Source organism: Protopterus annectens, chromosome 4.part0 (assembly GCF_019279795.1).
Source record: "Protopterus annectens isolate FY-2018-M chromosome 4.part0, PAN1.0, whole genome shotgun sequence".
NCBI classification, from domain to species: Eukaryota; Metazoa; Chordata; order Ceratodontiformes; family Protopteridae; genus Protopterus; species Protopterus annectens.
Window position 1 is genome coordinate 1,087,531,301 of NC_056733.1, and position 14,364 is coordinate 1,087,545,664.

The 14,364-nt window shown below is 43.1% G+C and overlaps 1 protein-coding gene across 3 annotated transcripts in view; it reads left to right on the forward strand.

The window, feature by feature from the left end:
* PDLIM3 (PDZ and LIM domain 3) overlaps nucleotides 1–14,364 on the forward strand; it is a 716,648-nt gene that overhangs the window by 183,724 nt on the left and 518,560 nt on the right. For all 3 annotated transcript variants that reach the window (XM_044069031.1, XM_044069033.1, XM_044069032.1), the window contains exon 2: nucleotides 12,893–13,044. In XM_044069031.1, coding sequence (XP_043924966.1) covers nucleotides 12,893–13,044 — 152 coding nt within the window. The remainder of the gene's footprint in view (nucleotides 1–12,892; nucleotides 13,045–14,364) is intronic.

Below are 14,364 nucleotides of genomic sequence, written 5' to 3' on the forward strand. Positions count from 1 at the left end.
AAGGGTCCCCAAGATCCCTCTCTGAGAATGTCTGTTTTGCAAACATCCTTGAAATCCTTAGGAAGAGGGGTGATTGGAAGACCTCTAACCCTACTGAGGATGAATCAGTGCACCTTGAGGCCTTTGGTTCCTGACCTTCCACCTCCTGGGTGACACCGCCATATGACCAACTTTTGGGGGTCATATCCCAGAAAGCTTGGACCTCCCCGGACACAGTGGAGCCTGTCCCGAGGAGGCCAACAAATTTATGACCGCTCCAGAAGACAAATCTTTCTAAGGGAGTTCCTGTGGATGCCATGGTGGTAGCAGTGGCCACGAAAAAGTTGTTAGAGACATCCTCAAATGTCCATCCTCCTAATAAAGAGTCTAGGACAATGGATAGGTATGGAAAGTGTACCTTTTCTTCAGTGGCATTTACCTTACGATCACTGAATTACCTGTCCCATTTTACTAGACTTCAGAGGGATCTCCTGAAGGAGTTGGGAGATACCCTTTGGGGTTTAGTAGCTTCAGGATCCACAGACAAGGTATCTGCGCAGCTCTCCACCCTTACATCTATTGCTAACTCCTCCATGAGGCTGATTTCCTATGCAGCTGACGGAGCGAGCAGGGCAGCCGCAGCAGGAATTTCTCTTAGGAGACATTCCTGGATGTATCTATGCAACTTTATGGAATCCTTTAAGTCTTCCTTTACCAACATCCACTTTGATGGTTCAACTCTTTTTGGACTTCAGGTAAAAGAGACTTTGACCAGGTATGAGCAGGAAGGGAAAACATTATCTGCTGTTGGAGTCCGTTTCTCCCTTCCTTCTAGACCCTATCCCAAGGGTCAAACAGGAGGGAAAATGTGGTTCCATAAATCCCAAAAAGGTTTCCCTCAGGTACAAGGTCAGAGGTAGAGGGGGAGTATATAATGGAAGATGCCATGCTCACGGCAGAGGTAGTCTGCAACATCAGGGAGATAGAGATGCTTTCTCTGATCATCCCTTCCATCGTCCCTGAGGGTTTGCCAAACTGTCCGTCTCTGGAGGCAGTTGAGGGTCGTCTCTCACTGTACCCAAGCGCCTGGCTACAAATTTCCCAAGATCGTTGGGTACAAAATATAATTTCAAAGGTTACCTCATCCCCTTTGTTTCCAATCCCCTGGTAAATCGGTCTTTACCAGATGTGCCACCCATTCACTTAGACCGTGCAAAATCAGAAGTCATCTCATTGCTTCAAAAAAGAGTCATCCAAGAAGTCCCCACAGAGCAAATAGGATCCGGAACTTACTCACAATTCTTTTTAGTTCCAAAAGGAACTGGAGATCAGTTCTAGATCTCAGCAAATTCAACAAGTCTGTAAAGAAGTCAAAGTTCCGTAGGATCACTCTGCAGTCAAGGAAGGAGGACAAGGAGACCTGGTGGTGGAAAGAAGAAGTACAGGAGAGTATACAGAGAAAGAGGTTGGCGAAGAAGAAGTGGGATTGTCAGAGAGATGAAGAAAGTAGACAAGAGTATAAGGAGATGAGGTGCATGGCAAAGAGAGAGGTGGTGAAGGCTAAGGATAAGGCGTATGATGAGTTGTATAAAAGGTTGGACACTAAGGAGAGAGAAAAGGACCTGTTCCGATTGGCTAGACAGAGGGACCGAGCTAGTAAAGATGTGCAACAGGTAAGGGTGATAAAGGATAATGAGGGAAACGTACTCACAAGCGAGGAGAGTGTGTTGATCAGATGGAAAGAGTACTTTAAGGGGCTGAGGAATGAAGAGAATGATAGGGAGAGAAGGTTGGATGATGTGCGGATAGTCAATCATGAAGTGCAGTGGATTAGCAAGGAGGAAGTAAGGATAGCTGTGAAGAGGATGAAGAACAGAAAGGCTGTTGGTCCAGATGACATACCTGTGGAAGCATAGAGGTGTTTAGGTGAAATGGCAGTGGAGTTTTTAACTAGATTGTTTAATGAAATCTTGGAAAGTGAGAGGATGCCTAAGGAATGGAGAAAAAGTGTTTTGGTACCGATTTTTAAGAATAAGGGTGATGTGCAGAGCTGTAGTAACTACAGAGGGATTAAATTGATCAGTCACAGCATGAAGTTATGGGAAAGAGTAGTGGAAGCTAGGTTAAGAAGGGAGGTGATGATTAGTGATCAGCAGTATGGTTTCATGCCAGGAAAGAGAACTACAGATGTGATGTTTGCTTTGAGAGTGTTGATGGAAAAGTACAGAGAATGTCAGAAGGAGTTGCATTGTGTCTTTGTGGATTTAGAGAAAGCATATGACAGGGTGCCTAGAGAGGAGTTGTGGTATTGTATGAGGAAGTCAGGAGTGTCAGAAAAGTATGTAAGAGTGGTACAGGATATGTACAAGGGTAATGTGACAGCGTTGAGGTCTGCGGTGGGAGTGACGGATGCATTTAAGGTGGAGGTGGGATTACATCAAGGATGTTCATCGTGTTAGACTGCTGCAGTCATTACGCTTGGGTTATCCTGCCATCAGGCAGTCCCACAGTCGGCCAGAGTTCCAAGGTCTTGGTCCGGCGTCAGTTGCTGTCGCTTCTTCCCTGACGTCAGTGCACCAGGGGTATATAAGATGCATCCGACGCCATTTTCTTCAGTCTTTCTTGCTGCATAGTGCCCGAAGCAAAAGCAGTTCGCAAGTGCCGGTCGGCCGACTCCTGAGATTTTCGAAGTCGAATTTCAGATACGAAGTCTTCAATAAAGCTAAGTACCCCGTTGGGGAAACTTTTTTCTTGCCTTAGACCGATGTCAGAAAAAGTTAATAATTGTATTTCTTGTGGGAAGTAAATACCTCATAAGGACTTCCACTTTTACTGTATTCCATGCCTAGGTCCTGAGCACGACGTCACTAGTTCTCGGTTTTGTGCTAGATTTAACAAACGCACTATGAAACGATATTTTGATTTTGATTTGCACTACTTTGGCCGAATGTTCAATTATACAATGCCATCAGAACAACCAACGACTGCAATTCATAAAAAACGCAAAGACAAGGATAAAGACAAGCATCCGAGGTCCAAAACCGATGACGAAGCCTCTTCTAAGCCAGTTGCTGGTTCGCTGGTTCTCAGTGAGGTGCTTTTGCAGCCCCTGACACCTGCTACCTCAGAGCCACAGGCTGCCTCCGACTCCCACGTGGAGACAACTAGGCCTCTGGAAACTCAAGGTATTGGGCCTACGGAAACTAATCCCTCAGATGGGTCCGGAGCCGCTGAGCAGGCATCGGCTTCTGAGGGTGTTTTCAGACCTTCACAACTTACCATTAAAGCAACAGCCAAGACAAAAACACCATTAAAGACAAAGAAGCAAGTACAGCATTCTCCAGGACAGTCCTCCATGCCTAAGAAACAGATGCTCAAAATGGCCGAAGACCTCATTACTCTAATCAGGGGTTCCCATCCCCCTCCTGAAAAAAGGTCTAGGCAGGATACAGACTATGATTCCTCTGAACAAGTTTCCATTTCCTCTGATTCCTCTTCAGACCAGGGATACTCTCTACCCCCCTATGAGGACTCTGATGCTGAAGAATCTATTCCTTCAGCCTCTCCTCCTGAGGATTACTGTTTTGGGGAAACTTTACATACCATGAGGGAACATTTCCATTGGGAAAGTCAGGATTATTCAGAATCTAAGAAAAGGCTCAGGGACTTCCTTTTATTGCCTCAGCACAGGCCCCTTGGTATTCCGCCTTTGTTAGATATTGTGGATGATGTGTTCTCTGAATCCAGCTTATCTCCTGATTCTTTGCCCCCTGCTCCAGCCAAGCCAGATAGGTATTATAGAGTCCCTGACTCTTACAAGTTTCTTTATAAAAACACTTCTGCTGACCCAGAAACCATTTCCCAGGGTCCCAAAGGGGTTAAGGATTCCATTGCAAAAAATCCAGCCCCCTCTGACAGAGATTTTAGAGCATTGGATAGATGTGGGAAGAAAGTTTACACTTCTGCAACTTTAGCAGTAAGGGCTTTAAATTGCCATTTTCACATGCTTAAGTACCAACTATATTTAATGGCTCAGTTAAAACAGAAAATGCTTACAAGCTCAGAAGCTCCTGACTATAAAGAAATGCAGGATTTATTGCATGCAGTTGAACAGGTGGGAAAACATACTCTGCAATGTGGTTTTGATTCTTTAGAGGCCTCTTGTAGAGCCGCAGTTACAGGTTCTGTGATTCGAAGACATACTTGGTTAAAAGAACAGAGTTTACCTGACCGTGTTAAGGCAAAATTATTGGATGCTCCTTTACAGCATGATACCTTGTTTGGTGTTAAGGCAGAAGAGGTGTTAAAGAAAATGGAGGATAAAGCTAAATCTATGCAAACAGTCAAAGATTTCTTACAGGTACAGCCACCTCGATTTAGCAGAAATTGGCCTACAAAGAATTGGTCCTTTCCAGTGTCAGACAGGCCACAGAGAGGCAGATACAGATGCCCAAGAGGCAGATCTCAACCCCAAGGCTCTTACAGACAACGACAGTGGGGTACCTCAACCCCAAAAGGAGGTGAGGACAAGTCTCAACCTTACAGGAAACAGTCCCAATGACTTCCCCTTCGTATGCCAAGCACTTCCCTTTTGGCAGCCCCCTTAGGGGGGAAACTAGCACTTTTTCCTCAAAATTGGCAATCACCCAAGACAAATGGGTTCTGAATATTGTGTCTCAAGGATACAGGTTCCACTTTCACACTTTACCAAGGCTAAAGGGAATGCCAAACCTGCCACAAAATCAATGGGCAGAGGCTCAAAAACAAATTTCAGCCCTCATGGACATGAGAGCTATTCAAAAAGTACCACAGCAGGAACAAGGACAAGGATTTTACTCAAGACTCTTCCTGGTCCCCAGAAAGGACAAAGCCTGGAGACTCATACTAGACCTTTCAACTCTAAATACTTACCTGGATGTTCCGAAATTCAAAATGTTGACACTACAGCAGCTTCTTCCCATGCTGGGCAAGAAGGCTTGGCTTGTTAATCTGGACCTCAAAGAGGCATACCTGCATGTCCCTATCAGACAAGATTGCAGAAGATACCTCAGATTCAAAGTGGGTACAATGCACTACCAATTCTCTGCACTGCCCTTTGGCTTATCTACTGCACCCAGGGTCTTTACAAAGTGCCTAGCACCAGTAATTGCATTTTACAGACAAAAAGGAATTCAAATATATCCATACCTGGACGACTGTCTCATTCAAGCAGAGAAAAAGGACATTCTTCTAAAGCATCTGGCATTTGTAAAAAGGCTGCTAATTTATCTATGGTACATAGTAAACGAAAAGAAGTCAAAACTAGTGCCCTCACAACAGATAATATTCCTGGGTGCCAGCTTGGACACAACAGCCTAGATGGCTTATCTCACGCCAGACAAACAAGGACAACTGACTCAATATTTTCAATTACTGGCAAAAAAGTCCCATCTCCCTGCAAGAAAAATTCTACAGGCCCTGGGATTCATGGCATCCTGCATACTACTAATTCCATATGCCAGACTGCATATCAGGAAATTACAATGGTACCTAAAAAATGTTTGGACTCAACACTCTCACAATTTAGAAACAGTACTACCAATAATTCCCTGCCTACAACAGGAGTTTCGATGGTGGGCACAGGCATGTCACCTCAGTAAGGGTCAGCCTTTCATTCTACCCACAGCCAGGCAGACTCTAACAACAGATTCTTCGGATTACGCCTGGGGAGCACACATGGCAGGAAAATGTATTCAGGGCAAGTGGACCACAGACCAAATGCATCTTCACATCAATCAAAAAGAGATGTTGGCTGTTCAAAATGCCCCAACAGCTTTCAAGGACCTTCTGCATCCAGGACAATTATTATTAAAGACAGACAACACCACAGTAATGTGGTACATAAACAAGCAAGGGGGCACTCGTTCTTATCCCCTATGCAGGCAAGCCATGACCTTGTGGAACACAGCTCTAACTTATCAAGTTCATCTGCAAGCACAATTCCTGCCAGGAATGAAAAATACTCTGGCAGACGATCTCAGCAGAAATATCATGGACCCTCACAAATGGAAATTGAATCCACAAATCTTCAGCATGGTAACGCAAAAATGGGGGTGCCCAGACATAGATCTTTTTGCCTCCCCACTGAATTGCCAACTACAAAAATTCTGCACAAGGACTTACCACACACAAGCATGGAAAGTGGATGCTGTTTCATTCAGCTGGAAAAGCCTAAAAGTTTATGCCTTCTCACCACTACCTCTCCTTTCAAAGGTACTCTTAAAAGCCAGACAAGAAAAACCACAGATGATCCTGATTGCTCCAGACTGGCCACGCCAGCACTGGTACCCAATCTTAAAGAACTTAGCTCAAGACCCACCATGGATTTTGCCTCAAATTTCACACCTCCTGACTCAACAAAACAATCAGATCCTGCACGGTCAGCTCAAAACCCTAAACCTGGCTGCATGGCAGATTCGTTAGTCAAACAGGCAACACCTCTCTCTAAAGCTGTTATGGATGTCATTTTGGAGGCCAGGAGGCCTAGCACCAGGAAATCTTACTCAGAAAAATGGAAGAGATTCTGTGCCTGGAACCAGACTCAAAGCCTTGACCCTCTTGTCCCAAACATTCCTCAGATTTTACAATACTTAACTGAGATGCTGGACAAAGGCCTATCCTTCTCATCAATTAAGATCCACGCCTCTGCCATCTCAGCTTATTACAACACGGATCCTCCTTTATTCTCTCATCTCTTGCTAAAGCAGTACCTCAGAGGGGCTAAAAACATAAGACCGCCCCGGAGAGCACCAACACCACCGTGGGACCTCAATTTTGTTTTGGAAAAACTGACCTTGCCTCCTTTTGAGCCAGCTAATACAGCCGATCTAAAATTTTTATCATGGAAAACAGCTCTGCTCCTGGCAGTAACTTCAGCACGAAGAGTCTCAGAGCTACAGGCATTAATGGCAGTGGAACCTTTCATAATATTTCATCAGGACAGGGTTTCTTTAAGGACAAACACTACCTTCATGCCAAAGGTGGTATCTAGTGTGGCTCTTAACCAAACCATCCATTTGCCAACTTTCTATCCAAATCCCCAGAATAAAGGGGAGAAACTTCTGCACTCTTTGGACATACACAGGCAGCTACGCTTCTGCTTGGACAAAACAAAAGCTTTCAGGAAAACTGAGCAACTGTTTGTAGCATATGCTGCAGGATCACAGGGCAAGGCTATCTCAAAGCAGACTATTTCCAAATGGATAGGACAGTGTATTTGTTACTGCTACACAGCATGGAAAATCAGTCTCTAATAACATTAGGCCACATTCTACCAGAGCAACAACCACTTCAACAGCCTTTCTCAGAGGAGTACCAACCAAGGAAATTTTGGAGGCTGCAACTTGGAGCTCAGTGCACACCTTTACCAAGCATTACCACTTGCCTCTTTGCTCTAAATCCAGAGCAGGATTTGCCACTGCAGTTCTGCAGGGCCTCATAGCTAATCCTAACTCTTTATAGACCAGCCACCCAACCTTAGCTTTGGGATTCTACCCAAGTGTAATGACTGCAGCAGTGTAACACGATGAACATAGTACAGTTTTGTACCTACCATAAATGTAGATGTTCGAGTGTTCACACTGCTGCAGTCCAGGTTACCCTTCCTCCATCCTCTCTGTCCTAGCTGGACTTATCTATACCTTTCTATCCTATACAACCTTTGTGGTGTATTTGCTTGTAACTGAAGGTATTGTTTTTATTTTTTATGTATGTTTTATTAGCAGTATGTATTGCCTACCTACTTGGGGGCACCTGACATCTGGGGCAAGAAAAACTGAAGAAAATGGCTTCGGATGCATCTTATATACCCCTGGCACACTGACGTCAGGGAAGAAGCGACAGCAACCAACGCTGGACCAAGACTTTGGAATTCTGGCCGACTGCGGGACCGCCTGATGGCAGGATAATCCAAGTGTAATGACTGCAGCAGTGTGAACACTCGAACATCTACATTTATGGTAGGTACAAAACTGTACTTTCAGCTCTGAGCCCTTTCTTATTTGTAATGGTGATAGAAAGGTTGACAGATGAGATCAGACAGGAGTCCCCGTGGACTATGTTGTTTGCAGATGACATTGTGATCTGTAGTGGGAGTAGGGAACAGGTGGAGGAGATCCTGGAGAGGTGGAGATATGCTCTAGAGAGAAGAGGAATGAAGATCAGCAGGACTAAGACAGAATATATGTGTGTGAATGAGAGGGAGGACAGAGGAATGGTGAGGATGCAGGGAGTAGAGGTGGCGAAGGTGGATGAGTTTAAATACTTGGGATCAACGGTTCAGAGTAATGATGAGTGTGGAAGAGAGGTGAAGAAGAGAGTACAGGCAGGATGGAGTGGGTGGAGAAGAGTGTCAGGAGTGATTTGTGACAGATGAGTACCAGTAAGAGTGAAAGGGAAGGTCTACAAGAGGGTAGTGAGACCAGCTATGTTATATGGTTTGGAGAAAGTGGCATTGACAAAAAGGCAGGAGTCAGAGCTTGACGTGGCAGAGTTAAAGATGTTAAGATTTGCACTGGGTGTGACGAGGATGGACAGGATTAGGAATAAGTATATTAGAGGGTCAGCGCAGGTTGGAAGGTTTGGAGACAAAGCCAGAGGGGGAAGATTACGTTGGTTTGGACATGTGCTGAGGAGTGATGCAGCGCATATTGGGAGAAAGATGCTAAGGATGAAGCTGCCAGGTAACAGGAAAAGAGGAAGGCCTAAGATAAGGTTTATGGATGTGGTGAGAGAGGACATGCCGGTGGTTGGTGTGACAGAGCAAGATGCAGAGGACAGGAAGAAATGGAAACAGTTGATTTGCTGTGGAGACCCCTGATGGGAGCAGCTGAAAGAAGAAGAAGACTCTGCAGTCAATTCTTCCCTTTATCGGGAAAGACAATTGGATGTGCTCCATAGATCTTCAGGATGCATACTACCATATCAAAATGGACAGGCGCTCCAGAAGACATCTGTGCTTTCAGCTGGGAGTCAGTCATTTTCAATTTTGAACACTGCCCTTTGACCTCACTACAGCCCCCAGAGTATTCGCCAAATGTATGTCAGTGGTAATGGCTCATCTGAGACATCAAGGATTCCAGGTGTTTCCATACCTAGACGACTAGCTCCTCACTGCTACCACCAAGTACCAGCATATCAGAGCCAGTGACGAGACTTTATCCTTGTGTGCCAGATTAGGGATTACAATAAATCTAAAAAAATCTGCCTTATCTCCATCGCAGCGCATTGTCTTCTTAGGCTCAGACATAGACTCAACCACCATGACAGCAAAACTGACACCAGAAAGGATAGAATCATTGCACAACCAAGTCAGATTCTTGCTGAAAAAAGACAAAGTACAGGCCAGGATAGTTCTTCAGGTTCTAGGGACTATGGCTTTCACCATTCTTTTAGTTCCCCTAGCCCATCTACACATCAGAGTACTTCAGTGGCTACTATTTGCCCAGTGGTCAATGCAGGATGTTCCCTTATCTCACCAAATACTCATCACAAACTCCTGCAAGAAGGATCTAGCATGGTGGTTACATACGGATCAGCTTCATTAGGTCATCCACTTGCTCTCCCTCAACAAAATGCAGTCTTGACCACGGATGCTTCCCAGATAGGGTGGGGGCATTATCTGGGAATGACGGTCCACGGTATTTGGCAGGATCATGAGAACTACTTGCATATAAATGTTCTGGAGATGAGAGCGGTGCTATACGCGTTGCAAGCATTTCACAGTTTTTTTCCCACCAGGACAATTGCGATTCAGTCAGACAATATGTCTGTATTGTGGTACATAAACAAGCAAGGGAGAACCAAATCTTACCCACTTTGTCGAGAGGCACTAAGAGTATGGAAATGGGCGATGGACACTCAGTGCTTTCTGGCAGTAATGCACATTCCAAGGAAGTCCAATGTGATAGCAGACAAACTGAGTCGAGGAATTCTGATGTCTCACGAGTGGTCCCTGAATACAGAAGTTGCAGAAGAGATTTTCCGAAAATGGGGCCAGCCTTGCTGCGACCTATTCGCCATGTACATGAACCCCAAGTGCAGCAACTACTTTGCCCTCATTCCCCATCCGGGGATGTTACCCAGGGATGCTCTGTTCCACAATTGGCCTCCGGGACTCCTTTATACTTTTCCACCCTTTCCTCTCATACCAAAAGTGATTCAGAAAGCAAAACTGTTGAAGAGTAACCTGATCCTCATTGCTCCTTACTAGCCTCGCCAAGTCTGGTTCCCCTTCCTGTGGCCCTATTTCTTGGAGGAACCATGGATTCTGGAACCATCTCCAGACCTCCTGATTCATCAATCAGGTCAGTTACATCCTACCATCCAAACTCTAAAATCAACAGCATGGTTGCTCCAGTTCCAAGAATAGCCAGGTGTATTTCCCTTTCTCCAACAGTTACACAAATCCTGATTTCTTTACACAAGCCTTCCACCAGGAAATTATATTCCAGTAAATGGAAAAGGTTTTCCATTTGGGCAGCTAACCAAGGCATAGATCCCTATTCAGCTCCCATAGAGTCTATCTTGTCCTTCCTTGCATCTATTTTTCAAGAAGGAGCTACAGCTGCTACCATTAGAGTTCAGTTAGCTGCCATCTCTAATTATCATTTTGGTGACATGGGAAATCCAATTATGTCTCACTCTTTATGCAAAACCTTTTTGAAAGGAGTCCTCCTTCTCAGACCTCCAGTCAGGCAACCACTGGAGCCCTGGGGCTTGAACTTAGTTCTGGCCTCATTGATTTCTCCACCTTTTGAACCGTCTTCTTCATCTGACTTGAAATTGTTGTCTTGGAAGACATTGTTCTTAGTTGCTATAACATCTGCTAAGAGAGTTTCAGAATTGCAAGCCCTCACCATTCGACCTCAGAACTAATCCTTTCTTTCTTCCTAAGGTATGTTCAGAACATGATCTAAACACAACTATCAAATTACCAGTATTCTTCCCAAATTACAGTAACAAATCAGAATACAGACTACACCAGTTAGATGTCTACAGAATTCTCCTATTTTACCTGCAGAGGACTAAAGATTTTCGGAAATTGGACCAATTGTTTGTTTCCTTCTCAGAGAAAAACAAAGGCTTGCCTGTCTCTAAGGTCACTTTGTGTAAATGGCTTTCAGACTGCATCTCATTTGCTTACAAAATTGCTGGGAAACAACTACCTGCTAAAGTAAAAGGCCATTCAACTAGGGCAGGTATCAACTTCATATGCCTTTAGATCAAAACTCCCAATTGATACCATTTGTGCAGCAGCTACTTGGGCAAGACCTCATACCTTTGTCATTCATTACAAATTGGATTGGCCTCCCGGGACAGGTCATCCTTTGGGTCCACTGTGCTAAAGAGTCTCTTTGCTTGAGCCACCCGGGATAAAGGTGCTAGGGACGCTGTCCCATTTAGCAAAAATTACGGTGAGATAGGACTACATAACATAAAGAAGTTATGTGCTTACCATAATGTTCCATATTTGTAGTCCATCTCGCCTACATTCTTGCATCCCACCCTCCTTCCCCCTTCCTGTATCCTGGAGGAACTGGTAGACTATCCATTATGCTGTTTGACCTTGTTGTAGTTGTCCATTACATGGCATGGATAGTAATACAGAGTATTCTGTTTGTATGTGCATAGTTATTGATAGTATAGTTACTATTATGTATGTAGTTACTTTCTTGCAAACAAGATCTGGGGAATTGCCGTGATGCACCATGGGATAGGGGTTAGCCTCGAGCCAGTAAAAGCTCTCGAGCTTTAGTATCGGCGGAGTTGGAGCCGAGAACTGGCTCCGAACCCATCCAGCAAGAATGTAGTCAAGATGGACTACAAACATGGAACGTTATGGTAAGTACATAACTTCTTTATTTTTGGAAATAAGGGCACTATGAGGAGGAGCGGTAAAGTACAAAAAGATGGGGAAGCAAAGAGGCTGGCTAGGTGAGCAGGAAGAACAGAGCCATCTTTGGAATAGGTGCTGTTCAAGCAAAGTTTTTAACTATTTCAATTTTATATCTATTTTAACTGTGAGGGATTTCATTCCAGAGTTTTGACATGTAAGGAGAGCAGAGAGAGAGAGTCTGCAGCAGTGTTGAATGTCTTACTGATACATAGTAAAAGTTAATTGCTAGAACAAAGATCTCTAGTGGGTGAAGTAGAGTATTTTCTAATGCAGGGCATTTGTCTAGAGAATACAGTAGGTTGTAGGCAATGGTTAGTTGTGAGTATGTCAACTGGCTTGGGAGTTCAAGACAGTGTAATTGATTTAATGCAAGGCAGTGGTGTGTTTTATAAGGTTTTTGATTGCAAATGTAGCTATTTTGTAGTAGCAGGAGGTTAGTTTAGTTTTATACATAGTGTTAATATTTGTAAGAAGAGGGGAAGCGTATAATAGAGATGGAAGAAGTTAAGTTGCTGCTAAGGTAATCCTTGCTTGTTCTGTCAGATAATGTTTAGCCCTATAGAGGAAGCTGAATTTTTGGTGAGTTTTCTTGATGGAATGAAGTATGTGGTGATCAGATTTGAGGTTGTCACCTGTTATGACTTCGAGTAGTTTAGATTGGCTTGTAGTTTTTATTTCTGTGTTATTACTTCAGGTAATATGAACTATGTGTTTCTGATTAAGGTGTTGTTTTGGAGTAAGTAGCATAAGTTTTTTTTGGCAATTGTTGTCAAATCCTAATACTGTTGTTGTAGTTCACGTATAAAAATAATCTTAACCAGAGTCTTTTGTGTTAACATGAGGTGTTATGTCTTCTTTCCAACTACTATGATTCCCTCAGGGTTCTGTAGTTAACTCCTCGTCTACATTGTCAGAATTCACTGTGCAAACAAAAGGCTTAAATATATTTAATCTAATTTTACTTTCTAATCTCTTCAGATTACTCCAGGAAGCAAAGCATCATTAGCAAATCTCTGCCCAGGCGATGTAATTTTGGCTATAGATGGTCAAGGTGCAGAAAATATGACACATGCTGAAGCCCAAAATGCAATAAAGGATGCAAATAATCAGCTATCTCTCAAGATTGACAGGTAATAAATTATTAAGCACAATAGCAATCAGTAGTGCTGGTATCATATAAAAGATCAACAGCAGTTATTTAGAAAATCTTCTGTTCTGGCAAATCAAGTAAAGTACTGTTATTAAAGTTAGATAATTTTGATTTGCCCTGACCTTAGTATTAGAATATCTGAAAATTCTGGTGTTCAGAAATGCTGTAAAATTGTTGAGTTTTTTTTTATGTTTATTATTTTTTATTTATTCATTTGTTTATAAGGTAGACTGACTGTTCCATGGACCCTTTTCAGCAGTGACCATGCCAGAGGAAGTGTTACATGAGATAATCAATAGATGATGCACACAGTTCCCTTACATCTTGTTAAGTCAGAACCAAGTTTGTCAGCTGGAAAATATCAACCATCAAATCTTCCACTCAAAAAAAACCTTTTAAAAAAAGCTTTTGTTGTTTGCAGAAGGCAACCCCCCCCTGCACCAGGTGTGGAGTGCAAGCACATACACACTCCTTGAACTTTGTTATATACCAATTCCACAGCCAGTCAAACACTGGAAAAAGGGAAAATATCACCAAGTTACCATTGCTGTTGTGCACAAATATATCACATCTGCAGTGTTTTTTTTTTATGGATAACAGCAATTAGGTAGTACAGCATTGTGATGTTTAAATGTACAGTTTGAACACTGATCTATTTTATATATATTGATTAGTAGATTAGCCTGAAGCCTGGAAAACAGTCATTGTAATGCCATACACCCTGCACGAGTTCACCTGCAATATGGACTGACCTAAATCAGTCTACAGGTATTACAGAGTGAAGAACTATATGATAACCACAGTCAGTGAAGCAGTCATGTAGTGAGCTACAATTAAATTGTATAGCAGTAATTTAAAAGGAAGTGTATATTCAAGCATTTTGAGGTAAGGAGTAGAATTGTGGGAAGGAGATGATTGAGGTTGATGAGGAGGTGAGAGGGATTGGAAAACAGAAGAAATAGTTAATTATATTTGAATAGTGGATTATTTAAGTATATATAATTTTCAGGATGTTTAAGTTGCTGCAAAATTAAAGAAATTAAGGCAAGTACTGGAGCCTACTGTAAGGAAAGGTTTTCAGCTTAGTAAAATGTAATTTGGAAAGAAATACTTAAAAGTAACCAAAATTGTTATGCTTGGTCAGTCCATATTGTAGGTGAACTGCTGTAGGGTGTGTGACATTACAACAATGACTGTTTTCCAGGCTTCAGGCTAACCTATTAATCAATATGTCCTGACTCATTTATGCGGTAGCAAAAATAAACAATAAACCCTTTGCGTCTTTTGGGAGCCTGCTCTA